Source organism: Furipterus horrens, unplaced genomic scaffold, assembly GCF_987537825.1.
Source record: "Furipterus horrens unplaced genomic scaffold, mFurHor1.1.pri manual_scaffold_1, whole genome shotgun sequence".
Classification (NCBI taxonomy): domain Eukaryota; kingdom Metazoa; phylum Chordata; class Mammalia; order Chiroptera; family Furipteridae; genus Furipterus; species Furipterus horrens.
Window position 1 is genome coordinate 111,303,187 of NW_028327171.1, and position 17,177 is coordinate 111,320,363.

At 37.8% G+C, this 17,177-nt stretch overlaps 1 protein-coding gene across 1 annotated transcript in view; it reads left to right on the forward strand.

The window, feature by feature from the left end:
* PAK2 (p21 (RAC1) activated kinase 2) overlaps positions 1–17,177 on the forward strand; it is a 109,335-nt gene that overhangs the window by 30,363 nt on the left and 61,795 nt on the right. The window contains exon 2 of the mRNA XM_090278327.1: positions 14,018–14,225. Within this exon, the coding sequence (XP_090134453.1) occupies positions 14,039–14,225 (187 nt within the window). The 5' untranslated portion in view covers positions 14,018–14,038. The remainder of the gene's footprint in view (positions 1–14,017; positions 14,226–17,177) is intronic.

Sequence of the window (17,177 nt, forward strand, 5' to 3'; positions counted from 1 at the left end):
AACTATTTTTAGGTATACAAGTCATTGGCATTAAGTACATTCACAGTGTAGAGCAACCAGTACCATGATCCATTTCCAAAACGTTTTCATCATCCCAAATAGAAACTCTGTACCCATTGAACAATAACTCTTGATTTTACCCCACTCCCAGGCCATAGTGACCTCTATCCTACTTTCTGTCTCTATGAATTTGACCACTCTAGATACCTTATATAACTGAAATTTTACAGTAATTGTCCTTTTGTGTTTGGCTTATTTTACTTAATGTTGTCAAAGTTTATCCTTCTTAGAACACGTTTAAAAATCCATTCCTTTTTAAAGCTGAAGAGTAGCCCTGAGAAGTGTGATTCAGTTGGTTGGGCATTGTCCCACAAAGTGAAAGGTCACCGGTTCAATTCCCAGTCAGGGCACATGCCTTGGTTGTGGCTTCAGTCCGTGGTTGGGGCATGTGTGAGGGAGCTGTTTGTCTCTGTCCTGTATTCTAGGTACTTTCTTCATATACACCTCCCACTTCACTAATTCTCTCTTCCACTGAGTCTGCTGCTTTTTCATTCAAATGTCGAGTTTTAATTTTCAGGTATTTTTTTCTTACTGAAAGTTCTGTATCTTTTTAAGTATATTTCACTGATTATGTTGTTACAGTAGTTCCAGTTTCTTTTCTCCTTTGCTCCTCTCTGTCCAGTAACCCCTCCCCTCCAGCAATCCCACCCCTCTTAGTTCATGTCCATGGGTCATGCATTTAAGTTCTTTGGCTTCACCCTTTCCTATATTATTCTTAACTTCCCCCTATCTATTTTGTACCAATCGACTATGCTTCTTAATACCTGCACCATTTCCCCATTTCTACCCCTCCCCCCTCCCAGCTGATAACCCTCCAAATGATCCCCATATCTATGATTTTGTTCCTCTTCTGGTTGTTTGCTTGGTTTGTTTTTGTTTTTATTTTTTAGATTCAATTGTTGATAGTTGTGAGATTGTTGTCATTTTTATGTTCATAGTTTTGATCTTTTTCTTAAATAAGTCCCTTTAACACTTAATATAATAATGGCTTGGTGACGATGAACTCCTTTAGCTTTACTTTATCTGGGAAGCACTTCATCTGCCCTTCCATTCTAAATGATAGCTTTGCTGGATAGAGTAGTCTTGGTTGTAGGTCCTTGCTTTTCATCACATTGAATACTTCTCGTCAGGCCCTTCTTGCCTGCAAAATTTCTTTTGAGAAATCAGCTGATAGTCTTATAGGCACCCCTTTGTAGGTAACTCTGCTTATCTCTTGCTACTTTTAAGATTCTCTCTTTATCTTTCTCCTTTGGTATTTTATTTATCATGTGTCCTGGTGCGGTCCTCTTTGGGTCTGGTTTCTTTGGGACTCTCTGTGCTTCCTGGACTTGTATGTCTATTTCCTTTGCCATATTTGGGAAGTTTTTCTTCATTATTTTTTCACATAAACTTTCGATTTCTTGTTCTTTCTCTTCTCCTTCTGGCACCCTTATGATTTGGATGTTGGCATGTTTGAAGTTGTCCCAGAGGTTCCTAAGCCTCATTTTTTTCAATTCTTCTTTTCCTCATTTTGTAATCGCTGACTGTTTTTTTCTTCCTTATATTCCAAACCATTGATTTGAACCCTGGTTTCCTTCCCTTCACCATTGGTTTTATGTGGATTTTCCTTCATTTCATTTAGCATAGCCTTCACTTCTTCCCTTATGCGTTTGCCATACTTAAACATATCTGTCAAGTCTATAAGCATCTTTATCACCAGTTTTGAATTCTATGTCTGTTAGGTTGGCTGTCTCCTCATCGCTTAGTTCTCCCACTGGAACCTTGATTCGTTCCCTCTTTTGGACCATACTTCTCTCTGTCTCCTCAACTTGACAGGCTCCTGTGTTTGTTTGCCTCTATGTCTTAGGTAGAGCTGGGGCACCTGTTAACGTTGTAAGGGGCGGAGCCTCAGGTATTTGTCAGTTTGGGCAACCTGTTTTATCACGATGTGGCACTATTTGTCGGGGAGGGGTCTGAGAGGGAACAATGCCACTTGCTCAGTACTTGCCTTTTTCCAGGCACTGCTCCCACTTCCGTATGTGACTGGCGCCTCTCTAGCAGTTGCCCTGGCTGTTGTTCCCAGATGAGTGGATGGGTCTGCAGATGTTCTAGGGTCGTGGGGGCCCTTTAAACAGGCGGACTCTTCTGAGAGACTGGCAGTTTCTGCCTCTGCCCCAACCCCCACTGGTTTTCACAGTCAGAAGCAATGAGGCTTTATTGTCCTTGGTGCTGGAACCATGAGCTGTGCAGTGTGTTCTGGGGCTGGGAGTGCTCCCCAGGTGCGCTTTCTGGTGGTGTACCGCTGCCACCATCACACCATGTCCTCTCCGCCCCCTCTCTGCCCCTCCTACCTGTCTGGATGAATATTTCTTCTTTATATCTTTTTTGTTGGACTTCCCTGCAGCTCGAGTTTCTGAGACTTCTGGTTGTGCCTAGTTTTGAGGTAGTTGTATTCCTTCTTAGTTGTGGAGGGAGACACAGCGTGTCTGTCTAGGCTTCATCTTGGCTGGAAGTTGATATTTTTTCTTTTTCTTTTTTTCTTTTGTTTTTAATTTCAGATATTTTTATTGATGCTTTTGCTCTCAAAGGCATTTGAAGCTTTTTTGGAAGGGAGGGGAGGATAAAAGGCCAGTGCCGTTGGAGGTCTTATAGTTTATTGAAAAATCAACGTCTTATCCAATAGTGTTGCATTATTACATTTATATGGTATTGAAAGTTAAGGTCCATTTGTTTATATAAAATGTAAGTAAAAATATAAAGCAAAATTGTGCTTTTAAATCATGTTTTTCAGTAGTACATGGTTTGTACTTGAAATATCATAGTTTATCCGAGTAGATTATAATAAATTTAGTAATTTATACAAGTTGGACTGACTGGTTCCAGACACCACTCCTTTTTGTATTTCTTTGTGTATTTAGCTTTCCTTAGTCTCCTCCAGTAGACAATCGAGGAATTGTTTGTCTTTGAGTCGTGTCACAGTTAAACAATGGGTCTGTTAGAAGAGTACAGTGTTTTGGGCATGCTTTCTGTTTTGTTGACTTGTTTTTCACTGAAGAGTAGAAAAAGTAAAAAGTGTTTGAACAGATTTGGAGAGAGGCACTGCTTAAATCATTTGCTTTTTTTTTTATAAATCATTTTTGAGTAATGATAGAGCAAAATATGGTAACTCAGTGTTTTATCATGAATTGTTTTTACATTATCGTTTCTAGCCTACTAATGTGTAATATGTAAAGAACCTTATCACATCCTCATCTGGCACCGTTTAGGCAGTTGACACCATCAGTAGAAACAATACACAGAAACATACACTGCTTTAGGGAAAACGATTGAAGACTAAGGCCATGAATTGGTTGTTAGGGGGAAACCATAAATCATTACAAAGATACTTTTTTAACATAGGGTAGTTGATACGTTATCTTAGTGAAATGCTCTTCAATAAGAGAACTAATAATTCAGGAAGCACAATATTTCATGTGGGCACAGAGTGTGTACCATAAAATCAGTAAAACTTATTGTCTAATACATGCAGTGATCTATGTTAAACATTATAGGAGATAGTAAAATAGTATAGCAATATTAGCAGTAGTAATAGTAGCAGTAGTAGTAGTAGTAGTAGTAGTAGTTGTAGTAGTAGTAGTACAGTCCCTGCCTTTAAATTGCTTAAAGTGTTGGGTAGGAAAGATGCCTGAGGTTGTAATTAATGATGCACAGTTAGAAATCACTGCCAAAGAATGGTCCAATATATTAACATAATTAAGAAAAAAGCATGTGATTAAGAGTTGTTAGTAAATTTGGATTCTAGTCTTAGTTTTGTTAGTAATTAGATTTGTGTGACTTTAGGCAAACCACTTACTTTTTGGTGCATCAGTTCCTTTACATATAAGATAAGGAAGGTGGACCAGATGAATTCTAATCCTCTTCCAACTTGAACACTCTCTGAAGTTATTTTCCTGTACAACTCACACTCAGAGAACATGAGGGGTCATTTTAAGAAGGTATAGACAGCTCTGGCTGCTGTGGCTCATTGGATTGAGTGCCCAGCTGCGAACTGAAAGGTCGCTGGTTCGATTCACAGTCAGGGCACATGCCTGGGTTGCAGGCCATGTCCCCCGTTGAGGGTGTGTGAGAGGCAACCGATCAATGTTTCTCTCATGCATCAGTGTTTCTCTCCCTCTCTTAAACAAATAAAATCTTGAAGGGGGAAAAAAAGGTAAAGACAGACAGGAATAGCTTTACATAGGAAATTATTTTTACTGACTTTGAAAGATTTGGTTGAATAAAGAAAAGGATGAAGAAAATTTGAGAATGGGTAAATATATTCACCAAGATGATTTAGGCCAGGAAAGACTTTGGTGTATTTGGGGAGCATGAAGTGTAGGGTTATGTGGTGCATTCAGATGAAATCAGGTTAATTCAGTAGTAAATGTCTCTAAATGCCAGAGTTTAGTCCTCAGCCTGGTGGTTATGGGTAGCTGTGTGTTTAACCATAACCAATTCTGACTTCTTTCTCTAAACAAAGACTTGAATGCACAGAAACTCTTTAGGAAGCCAGTTAAAGCTTTTAATTGCTTCCTCTGGATAGCAGGTGAAAACCAGAGACTAGTTAGAGAAACCCTGTGATAAGTGATCAAGTCTTCAACTAAGCTGGTGGCTGAGTAGTCATCAGTGGTGTATCAAGGATCATGCTTACACTAGGTTTTAATCACTTATGAGGCATATAACCTGGAATTGTTGCTATCATATTTGTCATCTTGAGTAATTTCAGTAGGGACATGTGTGACTCATATGTTTAGTATTAAATTTGAGTTTTGTTTCAGTATGTTTCCTACAGAGTAGAGTATGTTATGTTCATTGGGATTTCCTTGAAACATAGGTAACTCAACTTTATAATATACAATCACTGAGAAGGTTCTGCAACAAACAAACAACACATTAACTCCTCTTTTGGTTCTATTGGACTGAGTTTCTGCAAAAATAAAAAGGTACTGGGCAGCATATTAAAATAGAGCAGTAAAGGGAAAATATTTATTTTTATTTTTGGATGACCAAAGTATATAAGAAAAGGCTGTGTTCTGAAAGCTGACATTTAATGTCATTTGCTTAGCATTCAGTGGTGTTTTTTCTTTTAAATAGCAATTAGTCTAGCTGGCTAATGCAAAGCATGATGATCTTGCTGGTTTTTGTTAGAAAAAATCAATATAGTAAATACCATTGCATCCATGTTAAAGGTTTTATTAGGTTTTTTACCCTAACTTGGTTATCTAGCCATTGATTACTTTTCCTGTGTTAAAAATATATTCTGTAGAGTATAGGGTGAAATAACTGTGGGTCTTTTGCTACTTCAATAAAGTATCAGAATTAGGGGTATGAGGGTGAGGTATAGAACTGGGGTACACTTCAAAGCAGCAATTCTCAAAGTGTGGTCTCTGGTACCTTTGGGGTCCATGGGGTCAAAACCTATTTTCATGACAATACTAAGACATTCTTTGCCTTTTACACTGTGTTGACATTTACATTGATGGTGCAAAAGCAGTAGTGAGTAAAACTTCCTGTACTGTAACACTAATGAAGGCATTGGCCATGGGGACATAGACTTTTTGTATATCTCTACTTTTGAGTTCACTTTTGAAGTATGTATATACCAAAGTGAGGAGGCACTTAGGAAGTATGAAGGATTGTCTTGCAGAAAACCTCTCACGTGATTGATCTAAACTACCCCTTTTTTATGGAATACCATTCTTATTTGAAAGAACAACTGTCCCACAAACTCTGGTTGTTTGGGTATTTGGCAGACATTTTCTCAAAAATGAATAAAGTGATTTAAGCTTTCCAGTGAAAATCATAATTTTAGAAAACTTATATCTACTTTCTTGAGTTTAGCAGTTTCCCAATACTTAGGCTTTTCTGATGATATCAGTGGTGATATTGATTAATGGGACTTATTTTTTTGTATAATGAAATGTGTAAACATACGGAATGTCTTCATAATTTAGTGAACCAATATTTTCCAAATAACACAGGGGAACAATTTTTAACATAATTCCTGTTGAGTTTGATTTTTCAGCTGTTTTAGACTTAAATAGACATGCTGATTTCAAAACTGCAGTTACTTTTCTTCTATCACGGCAAGTTTTTTCTGTACAGCTTATCTTAACGCGACCACTCTAGGTTGGATCGAGCCTGGATCGAGGGAAGCATTAGTGCTCTTCTATTGGCTGACAGCAAACCTCCCTCGAGTAGGGAGGGGTGGGGGATGACCTTGGATACCAGCAACAGGTTCATACTTGTCTAGGCTATTCAGTTACCCAGGAGACAGTGTGGTGAGAGGTTGTGTGCCGCTTTATATAGTGAATCGTATTCCGAAGTGTAGTCCGAGTTCTTGTCTATATACAAGGAGTTAGCACAATTTGTTTTTTTATTTACATACATACTTACTTCCTTTCCTTCGGATCATGTCTGCCTCTACTATTTCTTGTTGTAAGTGCCTAAACAACCCTGATTCCTTTTGTTCTATATATATGGCAGTTTCACCATTCCCAGTCAAAGGACAAACATCAGCGCATTTGTCAGGCAAGCCTATTTTGCATGTTTTAAAGTAAAACTTGGTGATCAAGATAAGTCTTGGGCCCCTCACAAGGAGTGCAAGCAGTGTGTCGAGAGTTTACAGGTGTGGACAAAGGGAATGTGATAAATTGCCATTTGGTATACCTATGGTTTGGCGAGAGTCCAGAGAGCATTCAGGTGACTGTTACTTTTGTAAATAGTGAAAACATCAGGATATAACAAGAAAAATAAATGTGAAGTAGAGGATCCTAATCTACCATCAGCTATATGCACAGTGCCTCATTCAGCTGAAATCCCAGTGCCAGTTTTCATTGAACTCTACCCTCTTTCAAAAAACAGGAGTATGGTGAAGAACTAAGTGACAGCAATGATGAAGATTTTGAAACTGAAGATGATTCAGTTCGTAAGGGATTTGATCAGCATGAGGTGAATGATTTGGCATGAGATTTGGGACTATCCAAAAAGGCTTCAGAACTCCTAGCATCAAGACTGCATGAGAAAATCTTGCTTGAAAAAGGAGCGAAGGTATCCTACTTTCAATCAAGAGAGAGTGCATTTCTGCAGGACTTTTGAAGTGACGGTGGCTTTGTGTATTGCCATAACATACATGGTTTAATGGAGGAATTGGGAATTCAATCTAGAATGCAACTGAATGGCGACTGTTCATAGATAGCTCAAAGCGGAGCTTGAAGTGTGTCCTCCTCTGCAATGGCAATTTATTTGGTGCAGTCCCAATTGGCCATTCAGTTTGTTTTCATGAAGAATATGAAGACATAAAGAGAGTCATCAATCTGTTGCAATATCACAAGCACAATTGAATCATCTGTGTTGACCTTCAAATGGTCTGCTTCCTTCTTGGTCAGCAACGCAGATGCACCAGGTATCCCTGTTTTCTGTGTATGTGGGACAGCAGAGCTCATGAGAAGCATTGGGTGGAGTCGAATTGGCCTCCAAGATCTGACCTCAAACCTGGTGATCCAAACATTCTACATGAGCCAATTGTTGACAGAAAGAATATTATATTCCCACCTCTGCATATAAATCTGGGTCTCATGAAGCAATTTGTGAAAACTTTGCCAACTGAAGGAGACTGTTTCAAGTATCTCATTTTGGCATTTCCTAGCCTGTCCTTTGAAAAGATGAAATACCTTAATATGTATGTTTGGTAGCAGAACTTTACTACTTGTACGCAATTTGACTTACAGTAATAATATATAGCCTTTATATGAATAAAATAACTCTAAATAAACAGTATATTCAGGTAATTTTTTCCTTTATTTTCCTTTGTATGTATATTTTGTATGATTTTTGGGACAAAGGGAGGGTATCCTGTACTTAAAAAGTTGACGTGATAAGGAAATAACTGAGGTCATTTTTGGATTCAGATGCCAAAAGTTAGTCAAAAACAAGTGTCAGATCTAACTCAACGAAAATTGTGTTCCCCAGTGTAATCAATTTCTCACATTGTAAAATTAATGCCTGGATAAAAGATTCATTCAATCTGCAAGCAAAGTCAATGAGTTTAATATAACTAATTTACAAAATTTTTTATTACTGTGGTTTTAGATTCCACAATTAACTTTTAGGAAGGTTGAGTTCGGGGTAATATCAAAGGCAAATATTTACCATATTCTGAAAGCTATTATAATACTTTCTTTTTTCTTAGCTACATATCTACATAGACTAGATTTTCTTCATACACTTCAACCAAAACGTAACACAATAAATTGAAGGCAGAAGCAGGTGATGAGAATCCAATTGTCTTCTAAGCCAGACATTTAAAAGATTTGCAGAAATTAAAACTATTCCACTCTTCTCAAATTTATTTCATTTTAATTAGTTTTCATAAAAATGTCATTTATATTTCCATGTAATAGGTCTATTTTTTAATGAAATAAATATTTAACTTGTTTTAACTTCACATAAACAAAAGTTATTTGGAATTCTCTAATATTTTTAAGCACTCCAAAGGGGTCTTGAGGCGAAAATGTTTTGAGACGTGCTACTTTGAAGAAACAAAGTGTCTTTTAAAATACATGTGTTGAGATAACTAGGTCCTCTTTTATGTTCTCCAACTTCTAGCATAGGATCTTACAAATAATAATCATGATAGTAGAAGCAGTAACATTTAATTTTTATTAACTCATTTGACCTTATTTTATGCAGTAAATATTCCTTTTAAAATTGGGATATAATTTACATAGCTGAAATTTACCATTTTAAAGTATACAATTCAGTGAATGATTTTAATTCATATACAAGGTTGTGCAACCATTACCAATGTCTTAATTCCAGAACATTTTCCTTCCCTCAAAAGAAGCTCCACACCCATTAGAAGTCACTTCCCATTCCCCTCTCACCCTAGCAACTGCCATTCTACTTTCTCTCTCTGTAGATTTATCTGTTCCGGATATTTCATATAAATGGAATCATATAATCTGTGGTCGTTTTTTGTGTCTGGTTTTTCACTTGTTTTCAAGATTCGTCATGTTGTAGCATATATCATCACTTCACTCCTTTTTATGGCCAAATAGTATTCCACATAATGGAATCTCTGTTTACCGATTGATGGATATTAGGTGGTTTCCATCTTTTGGCTGTTAGGAGTAATGCTACTATGAACATTTGTGAACAAGGGTAGGTTTTATTTTTATTTTATTTTTGATTGATTTTTTAGAGAGAAGGAGGGAGAGAGAAACAACATTGATTTATTCTTTTTTAGGCATTCATTGATTGATTCTTGTATGTGCCATAACCAGGGATCGAACCCACAACCTTGGTGTATCGGGAAGATGCCAGGGTTGTATATGAATTTTTGTGTGAACATATGTTTTTAGTTCTCCTTAGGTGTGTACTGTGAGTGGAATTGCTAGGTCTTATGGTAGGTTATATATTTAACTTTTTGAGGAACTTAGTAATTTCTTTTTTAACAGGCTTTTTATTTGCGAATAATTTTAGATTTACAGGAAAGTTGCAGAGTTAGTAGATATCCTGTATAGCTATCACCCATCTTCCTCTAATGTTAACATTACGTAAAGCATAAAATGTACGTCAAAGCAAAGAAGCCAGCATTGGTACATTACTACTAACTAAATTCTAGATTTTATTTGGATTTCCCCAATGTTTTCACAAATGTCTTTTTTTCTGTTCCAGGATACAACATTGTTATTGTCTCCTTAGACTCTTCTGCTCTGTGACAGTTTCTCAGTCTTTATTTGTTTTTCATGTCCTTAACATTTTTGAGGAAACTGGTCAGGAACTTTGTAGAACGTCCATCAGTTTGGGTTTGCTGATGTTTGCCCCATGATTAGACTGGGTTATGGATTTGGGGGAAGAATACCTCAGAGGTGAAGGGTGCTTTTTTCTCATTAGATCGGGGGTGAGTGATATCAATATGATTTACGTTAACCATATCACTTGGTTAATACAGTTGTGACCAAAACAGTTCTGTGGAAAACCTCACAGGATGATTTGATCATAAATTCCTAACTGGGCAGGTCACGGTGTGTAGTCACGCCGTAGGCATATAACTTTTTAGTAAAAGACTTATCTTTGCCTTAAGCAAGCCCTGGTTTTTTCTGTGCATTTACGTTAACACACCTTTGAAATAAATAGTAACTACCCCCGAGAGAGCACATATTTTAACCTTCCTGTAATCCCACCCCCAAATTGCTTTCTCCCGCAGGTATGTAATCTTTGTTTCCTCATTAATCTCAAATGCATACAAGAAACTGCAGATTGTTGTTGCCTGCAGCATTTTCCCAGTCTGTTGAGAACTTGCTTCCAGGTCTGTCCTCTCTTAGGCTTAAGTAAATTTTTATAAATGTTTCTTAGATTGATACAGTGTTTGTCAGATTTTTCCAATGCAAAGTTATTTTTCCCTTTCCATATTCTTTGGAAATGAGTCACCAAGTCCAGCCTACACTTAAGTATGGAGGAAAGTTAAGCTTTAACTCCTAGAGGGGAATTATCTACATACACTATTCGTAATTCTTTTGTGAGGAAGATTTGTTCCCCATCCCAGTTTACTTTTTCATCTATTTGTATTAATATAACTTATACATATTTATACTTTGGGTTATAATCTAATGGTGCTTTATTAATTTTGTTGCTCATATCATTCCAGTGTTGGCTTTTTGGAATTCTTTTCTGTGTACTTTCACATGCCCTTATCCTTTTTAACTACTTCCTTACCTTCTCTCACTATAAGATTGCTCTAGACCAGCGATTTTCAATTGGTTTGTTGCAAGAATTTTTAAAACATGTAAAACATGTAGTACCTGACTGTTTAGTCAGGTTCACTGACCTCTTTCTTAGATTGTCCAATAAAAACATGACAACAGCTAACACAGTAATAGCCATCCAGTGTGAATGAATCAAAATTAAACCTTTTTTTGGACAGATCAGAAAAAAATATAGTTTTTGGTGTGCTGCAGAATTTTAGTAATTATGGTGCCATGAGATGAAAAAGGTTGAAAATTGCTGCTCTGGGCTCATCTTTTATTTTTCCTATCCTAAGCCCAGAACCATCTATTTCTCCAAGAAGCCCTGAGCCACTCTTAAGTAAATTGCCCAAGGTTACACACTTAAGTTAATGGTAGAACCAGGATTCCAAACAAAACAATCTGATTTCACAACTCATGCTCCTAATTTACAGTACTAAACAATGTACAGCTGAAGGCACATTGGCAGTTTCTAGTCATGTTCCAGCTATGAGCCAGCCTTAAGAATAGAATATGTAGTTACTTTACACCAAATAATTACTGTATCCTGACAATTTTATATTGATTTTTTTTTTTTTAACCATAATTGTAAAAATTAGTTTCCAGCCACTGATAACGACTGTTAGTATTTTGGTTCATTTTCTTCTGTATATACATGAAAATGTATTTTGAAATTTTATTATATTCTGATTTTTAAATTTAATATGCATTAATATAGATGATATTTGGTCACAGTGTAACCAAAATGAATTTGGTCACAGTGTAACCAAAATCTGATCCTGTTGTTTCTGTTGTTACTGGTGATTAAGATGAAAGTGAGCTGCTCTAGGGTTAATCTATTTTGTCTTAGTGTTATGGTCACATAAGAGATAAAAACATCTGACTTAATCTTTCAGTTCATCAGATAACCGTCAAAATATTGTTAATAAGCCTTATATTTCTTCCATTGGTAGCAATAGATAAGTCCCCTCTGGTAATACACATCTGACAGCCCACACTTAAGAACAGCCAGTCACATACATCCTGCTCTCATCCCACCCAAAAACAAAACAAACCTCACATGATGTGACCAGCTGGTTTGGAAGAATCATTTGACTAGATGTCACCTGCACTGCCTTCTTAGATCTCACCCCCATTTCTTCTTTTGACCACCAGTAGTTTTATTTCACTTCAGGCAGCCTTTCTCACACACAAATATAAATCTTTTTTTTTTTTCTTTTTTCCCAGCCTTTATGTAGTAGTTATTCCCAGAAATGTTTATTTCCCCCCCTTTACCTTCTCATTCTCCTTCTTTTATAGGCTGAAAAATAACTTTCAATATGGCAGATAAAATTCATGGTAGTTCTAGTGACATACCCATATCAAAGAAACAAAAGCTATAAGATTCAGAGTAAAAGTAGGTATAATAATATCTTCATTCCTCAATTCTTTCCAAATTATACCTACTTTCTTTTTCAGGAACTACCATTCAAACTAAATTTTTTAAAATTCTATTTTTTACATTACATAAATACAGTTGGCATTCTTTTTCATTGTCCATATACAAAGTTTTGTTCACTTACATGCATTAGATAACTTTATAATCAGGATCTAATTACCAGTCAAAACCTTGTTTAGTGGAGAAGCTTGTTGTTTCCTAAAATATGTAGTTTTGTATCAGAGTTCATCTGTAAATAAGGCATCCCTTCAACTGCTGATTTTAAATATGTGTAATCCACATTTTTAAAGACATAAAATGAGGCTGAGCTGCCTCCAACACCCCGGCTCGGTTGGAAACTACTCTGTCCAGCAGAGGTTTCACGACCATGGCAGAACAAACTTATCCGGCACACTGTATTTTGTCTGGGGGGTAGGGAGGCCGCTGTTACCTCCAGTGGAGAAAGTGCAAGGCCTCTGTCCCTCATGCTTTTTATTGAGAAGGGTACACATGGGAGATACAAGGTCAAAATTCATAAATCATCAATAGCTTTTAGGCGCCTGGATTACAGTTGACAGTTACAGATTACAAGTACCAATATAGAAGGCACAGTGACCAGTCTGTGTCAGGGTCTGTTAAACATCTTGACGCCACACTGGCATTAGATGCAAGGTTTCATACATTCCTTGCTAGAGATTGTTTATAGTTAACTAAGAGGTAAGAAAAGCAGAGCAAGCACCAAAGCATAATAAACATTCTTTAAATCCAATTCCAATGGAAACTCTGAATGGCCTTCGGTCCTGTCTCCCTCACAGCCTTCCAGTATTCTGTTTAGACTTAAAGACTTCCCAGGGGGGTTGGAGAGAGCCTGGCTCATAGCCGAGGCTACAAGTCCCAAAACCACAAGGAGTGGTTCCCCACAATTAAAAAGGAAAAAAAAAGAAGAAAATATATATACACACACACACATACATATATGTAACAAGGTTAGTTTCCCCTGAATTAGCTATGTGGATAAGGGGTTACTTGACTGCCTGGAACGGGTGATAGAACCTTGGGATGTGGCCATACTCTGGTTTTTAGCCAAGTTCTGGATTTCCTTTTGTCAGTGTTCCAAGTGGATCGAGTTCTATGGTCCTGTCTGCAAAATTTGCAAGGGAATAACTAAGGTGTGTAGTTAAATGTCACATTTTCTGAGAGACCAAATACTGCATCAGTGGCACAATTGCATTATATAGGAAAGTTTATATGAATGATAAGTTGTAATCACAAGGCGAGTGGTCATGGAATCATTCCTGAGTTGGGGATTGGTTGATATATTTAATAGCAAGTGTCCTCTTTGTCTGCTGTAGAAACGGAGACATAGAAGAGATGTGTCCTTTGATTGGCTGGTTAGGACATAGCCTTCCTCTTTGGAATTCTCTCTCTTTTTTTAAGACTTCATGTTGTCTGTCTTTCATAAGAACATTTACCCTTAGAATCAATTGATGAGGTGAATCTTTTGATATATTAGTGTCATCATGTCCTCTAAACTGGACATGGCTTTTCAGACATTCCCTCAGCTAACCATTTACTAACTTTATTAGGGAAAATTGCCTATACTTACAAATGACCAGTTTCATCTCGTACTCTGTGATTTTACAGATCTTGACATTTCACTTTAAATGGATAACATTTTCTAATTTGAAGTTGGGGACGGGATTATTACTGTTTTGTGCTTTTCCCTGCTATTTTAACCTTATTATTAACTGTAAGTTTTTGCTATATGTTTCAGGCCATATTGTAATTCTGAATCATGTCTGATAACGGAGAACTGGAAGACAAGCCTCCGGCACCTCCTGTGAGAATGAGCAGTACCATTTTTAGCACTGGAAGCAAAGACCCTTTGTCAGCTAATCACAGTTTGAAACCTTTGCCCTCTGTTCCAGAGGAAAAAAAGCCCAGGAATAAAATCATCTCTATATTCTCAAGCACAGAGAAAGGTAAATAGCTAAAGTTGTTCCTCAACTGGTTTGTTATATCCAGTGAATTTCTTTATTCCTTTCCTTGATTTTCAGAGACTTGGACTGTAGCCAACATTAATGAAATTTGTGATATTTCAGGAAGACCTGCTATTATAAGAATGTCTAAAATTCCTGGAGCCAACTGTGTTTTGGAATTAAGAGGTTTTTTGAGTTTTGAAAGTAGTACTGTCTTTTTATCATGTGTTCTGTAATGCCCGCAGAAGCATTTGAGGCATCACTCAGCAGTCAAGATGTTAACATATAGTCAGCAAATTAGTCTAGTCCAGGCTTTCTCAACCTCAGTATGATTGCACACAGTATGAGTTGTTTCGTGTAACTTTTGTTTCAGTTATGTGTATATAGGCATGCCTCTTCTTTTTTTTTAATCCTCACCCGAGGATATGTTCATTGATTTCAGAGAGAGAACAATCGAACTCGCAACCTTTTCGTGCACGGATGACGCTCCAACCAACTGAGCCACCCAGCCAGGGCCAGGCATACCACTTTTTATTTTGCTTCCCAGATACTGCGTTTTTTAGAAATTAAAGGTTTGTGGCAACCCTGCATTGAGCAATTCTGTCAGCATTTTCCAACAGCATTTGCTCATTTCATCTGTATATGTCACATTGTAGTAATTCTCGCAATATTTCAAACTTTTTCATTATTTTTGTTACGATGATCTGTTATCAGTGATCTTTGCTGTTACTAACCTAATTGCTTTGGAGTGCCTCAAACCACACCTAAGATGGCAAATTTAAGATAAATGTTGTATGTATTCTGATTGGTCATTCACCCATCTCTGTCCCTCTCCTTGAGCCTCCCTGTTTCCTGAGACACAACATTATTGAAATCAGGACAATTAATAACTTCACAGTGGCCTCTTCTTTTTTTTTTTTTAAATTGTAAACATAAAAATTTTTAATTTTATGGTGTTATGTTTTTTTTTTAATATGTTTTATTGATTATGCTCTTACAGTTGTCCCAATTTCCCTTCCCTCCGCTCCCCTCCACCCGGTGGCCCCCCTCTCTCCAGTTGTCCCCCCCTTTTAGTCCATGTCCATTGGTTGTGCATATAGTTCTTCTCAACCTCTTCCTGTCTATTCCATTACCTCCTACTATGCTTCTTATTTCCTATACCATCTCCCTCCCTCTCCTTCGCCCCCCTTCCTGCTGACCTCTCTCCAGTTTGTTCCCCATACCTATAATTCTTTTTCCACTCTTGTTGCCTATTTAGTTTGCCTTTGTTTTGGTTCCCTAGCTTCTGTTGTTGGTTCTTGTGATGCAGTTTTCACTTTAATGTTCATGGTTTTGATCCTCCTTCTTCTAAACCAGTCCCTTTGACATCTCATATAATAGTGGTTTGGATCTAATGAACTCCTTCAGTTTTATTTTGTCCTGGAAGCACTTTCTCTGCCCTTCTATTCTGAATGACAGTTTCGCTGGATAGAGTATTTGTGGCTGTAGGTTTTTGATTTTTATTACTTTGAATATTTCTTTCCAGTCCCTTCTTGCCTGCAGGGTCTCCCTTGAGAAGTCAGCTAATAGTCTAATTGGGATCCCTTTGTACATGATTCTTTTCTTCTCTCTTGCTGCTTTTAAGATTCTCTCTTTATCTTTAATTTTTGACAATTTAATTATAATGTGTCTTGGAGTGGTTCTCCCTGGGTCCAGTTTTTCTGGAACTCTCTGTGCTTCCTGGACCTGTAAGTCTATATCCTTCTCTAAGTTCGGGAAGTTCTGCTTCATTATTTTTTCACAGAATTTTTCAATTTCTAGTTCTTCACCCTCTGGCAATCCTATAATCTGAATGTTCGATCTCTTATAGCTGTCCCAGAGGTTTTTGTTCTTTACAGTATGAGTAGTTTTCTTTCCTTCCCTGTCCTGTTCCAAATCTTTTGTTAATTCTGTAAGCCACCTTATAACAATAGCTCTGAACTGAGCCTCTGAAAGGTTTCTTATTTGTTCATCTCTCAGGTTCTTCATCTGCTGCCTGGTGAGCTGTGTCACTGGGATTTCAATCATTGTCTCTTTCATTTTGACAGATTTGTGTTTTGCTTTGCTTCCTGGGAAGGCTGTGGGGTGTGGAGCCCCACGTACTCGTCACTACCTGGCGACCAGCGGCAATCCGCAACGTTTTTCGCCGCACTGCGGCCCTTCATGTGGGGGCGAGGGTCCAAGATGGATTCCTGCCGTTATTCTTCGCTGGGAGACCGGGATCCATCCTCCCGCCCTCTGGGCCTAACTGTCTGATGCAATGGGGGGGCTGCCTTTCCCCGCGTTGGGATCGTGAGCTGCCGGGGCTCGACTGTAGCCTGGATTGCTCCCCCTGCCACTCTCCTCGCTGTTACTGCAAACAGCACCGCCTGACCTTTTTGTTCCGGTTCCGATTTCACCCCTCCTACTCGTCAAGGCGAGCACCACTGGTTTATAACTTCATACGTTGGGCTTCCGTGTAGTTTTATTTTCTGGAATTTCTGGTTATCTTTTGTTTTGAAGTAGTTGTATTCCTCTCTAGTTGTATAGAGAGACCGAGCGTGTCTGTCTAAGCCTCCATTTTGGCCAGAAGTCCTTCATAGTGGCCTCTTAAGTGTTCAAATAAAAGGGAGAGTTGGCATGTCTGTCACTTTCAGTCAAAGCTAAAAATGATTAAGCTTAGTAATGAAGGCATATCAAAACCTGAGACAGGCCAAAAGCTAGTCCTCTTGTGCCCAACAGTTAGCCAAGTGGTAAATGCAAAGAAAAGTTCATGAAGGAAATTTAAAGTGTTACTCCAGTGAACATAATGAATGATAAGAAAGCAAAACAGCCTCATTGCTGGTATGGAGAAAGATTTAGTAGTCTGGATAGAAGAACAGACTAGCCATAGCATTCCCTTAAGCTAAAGCCTAATCTAGAGCAAGTTCCTAACTCTCTTTACTTCCATGAAAGCTG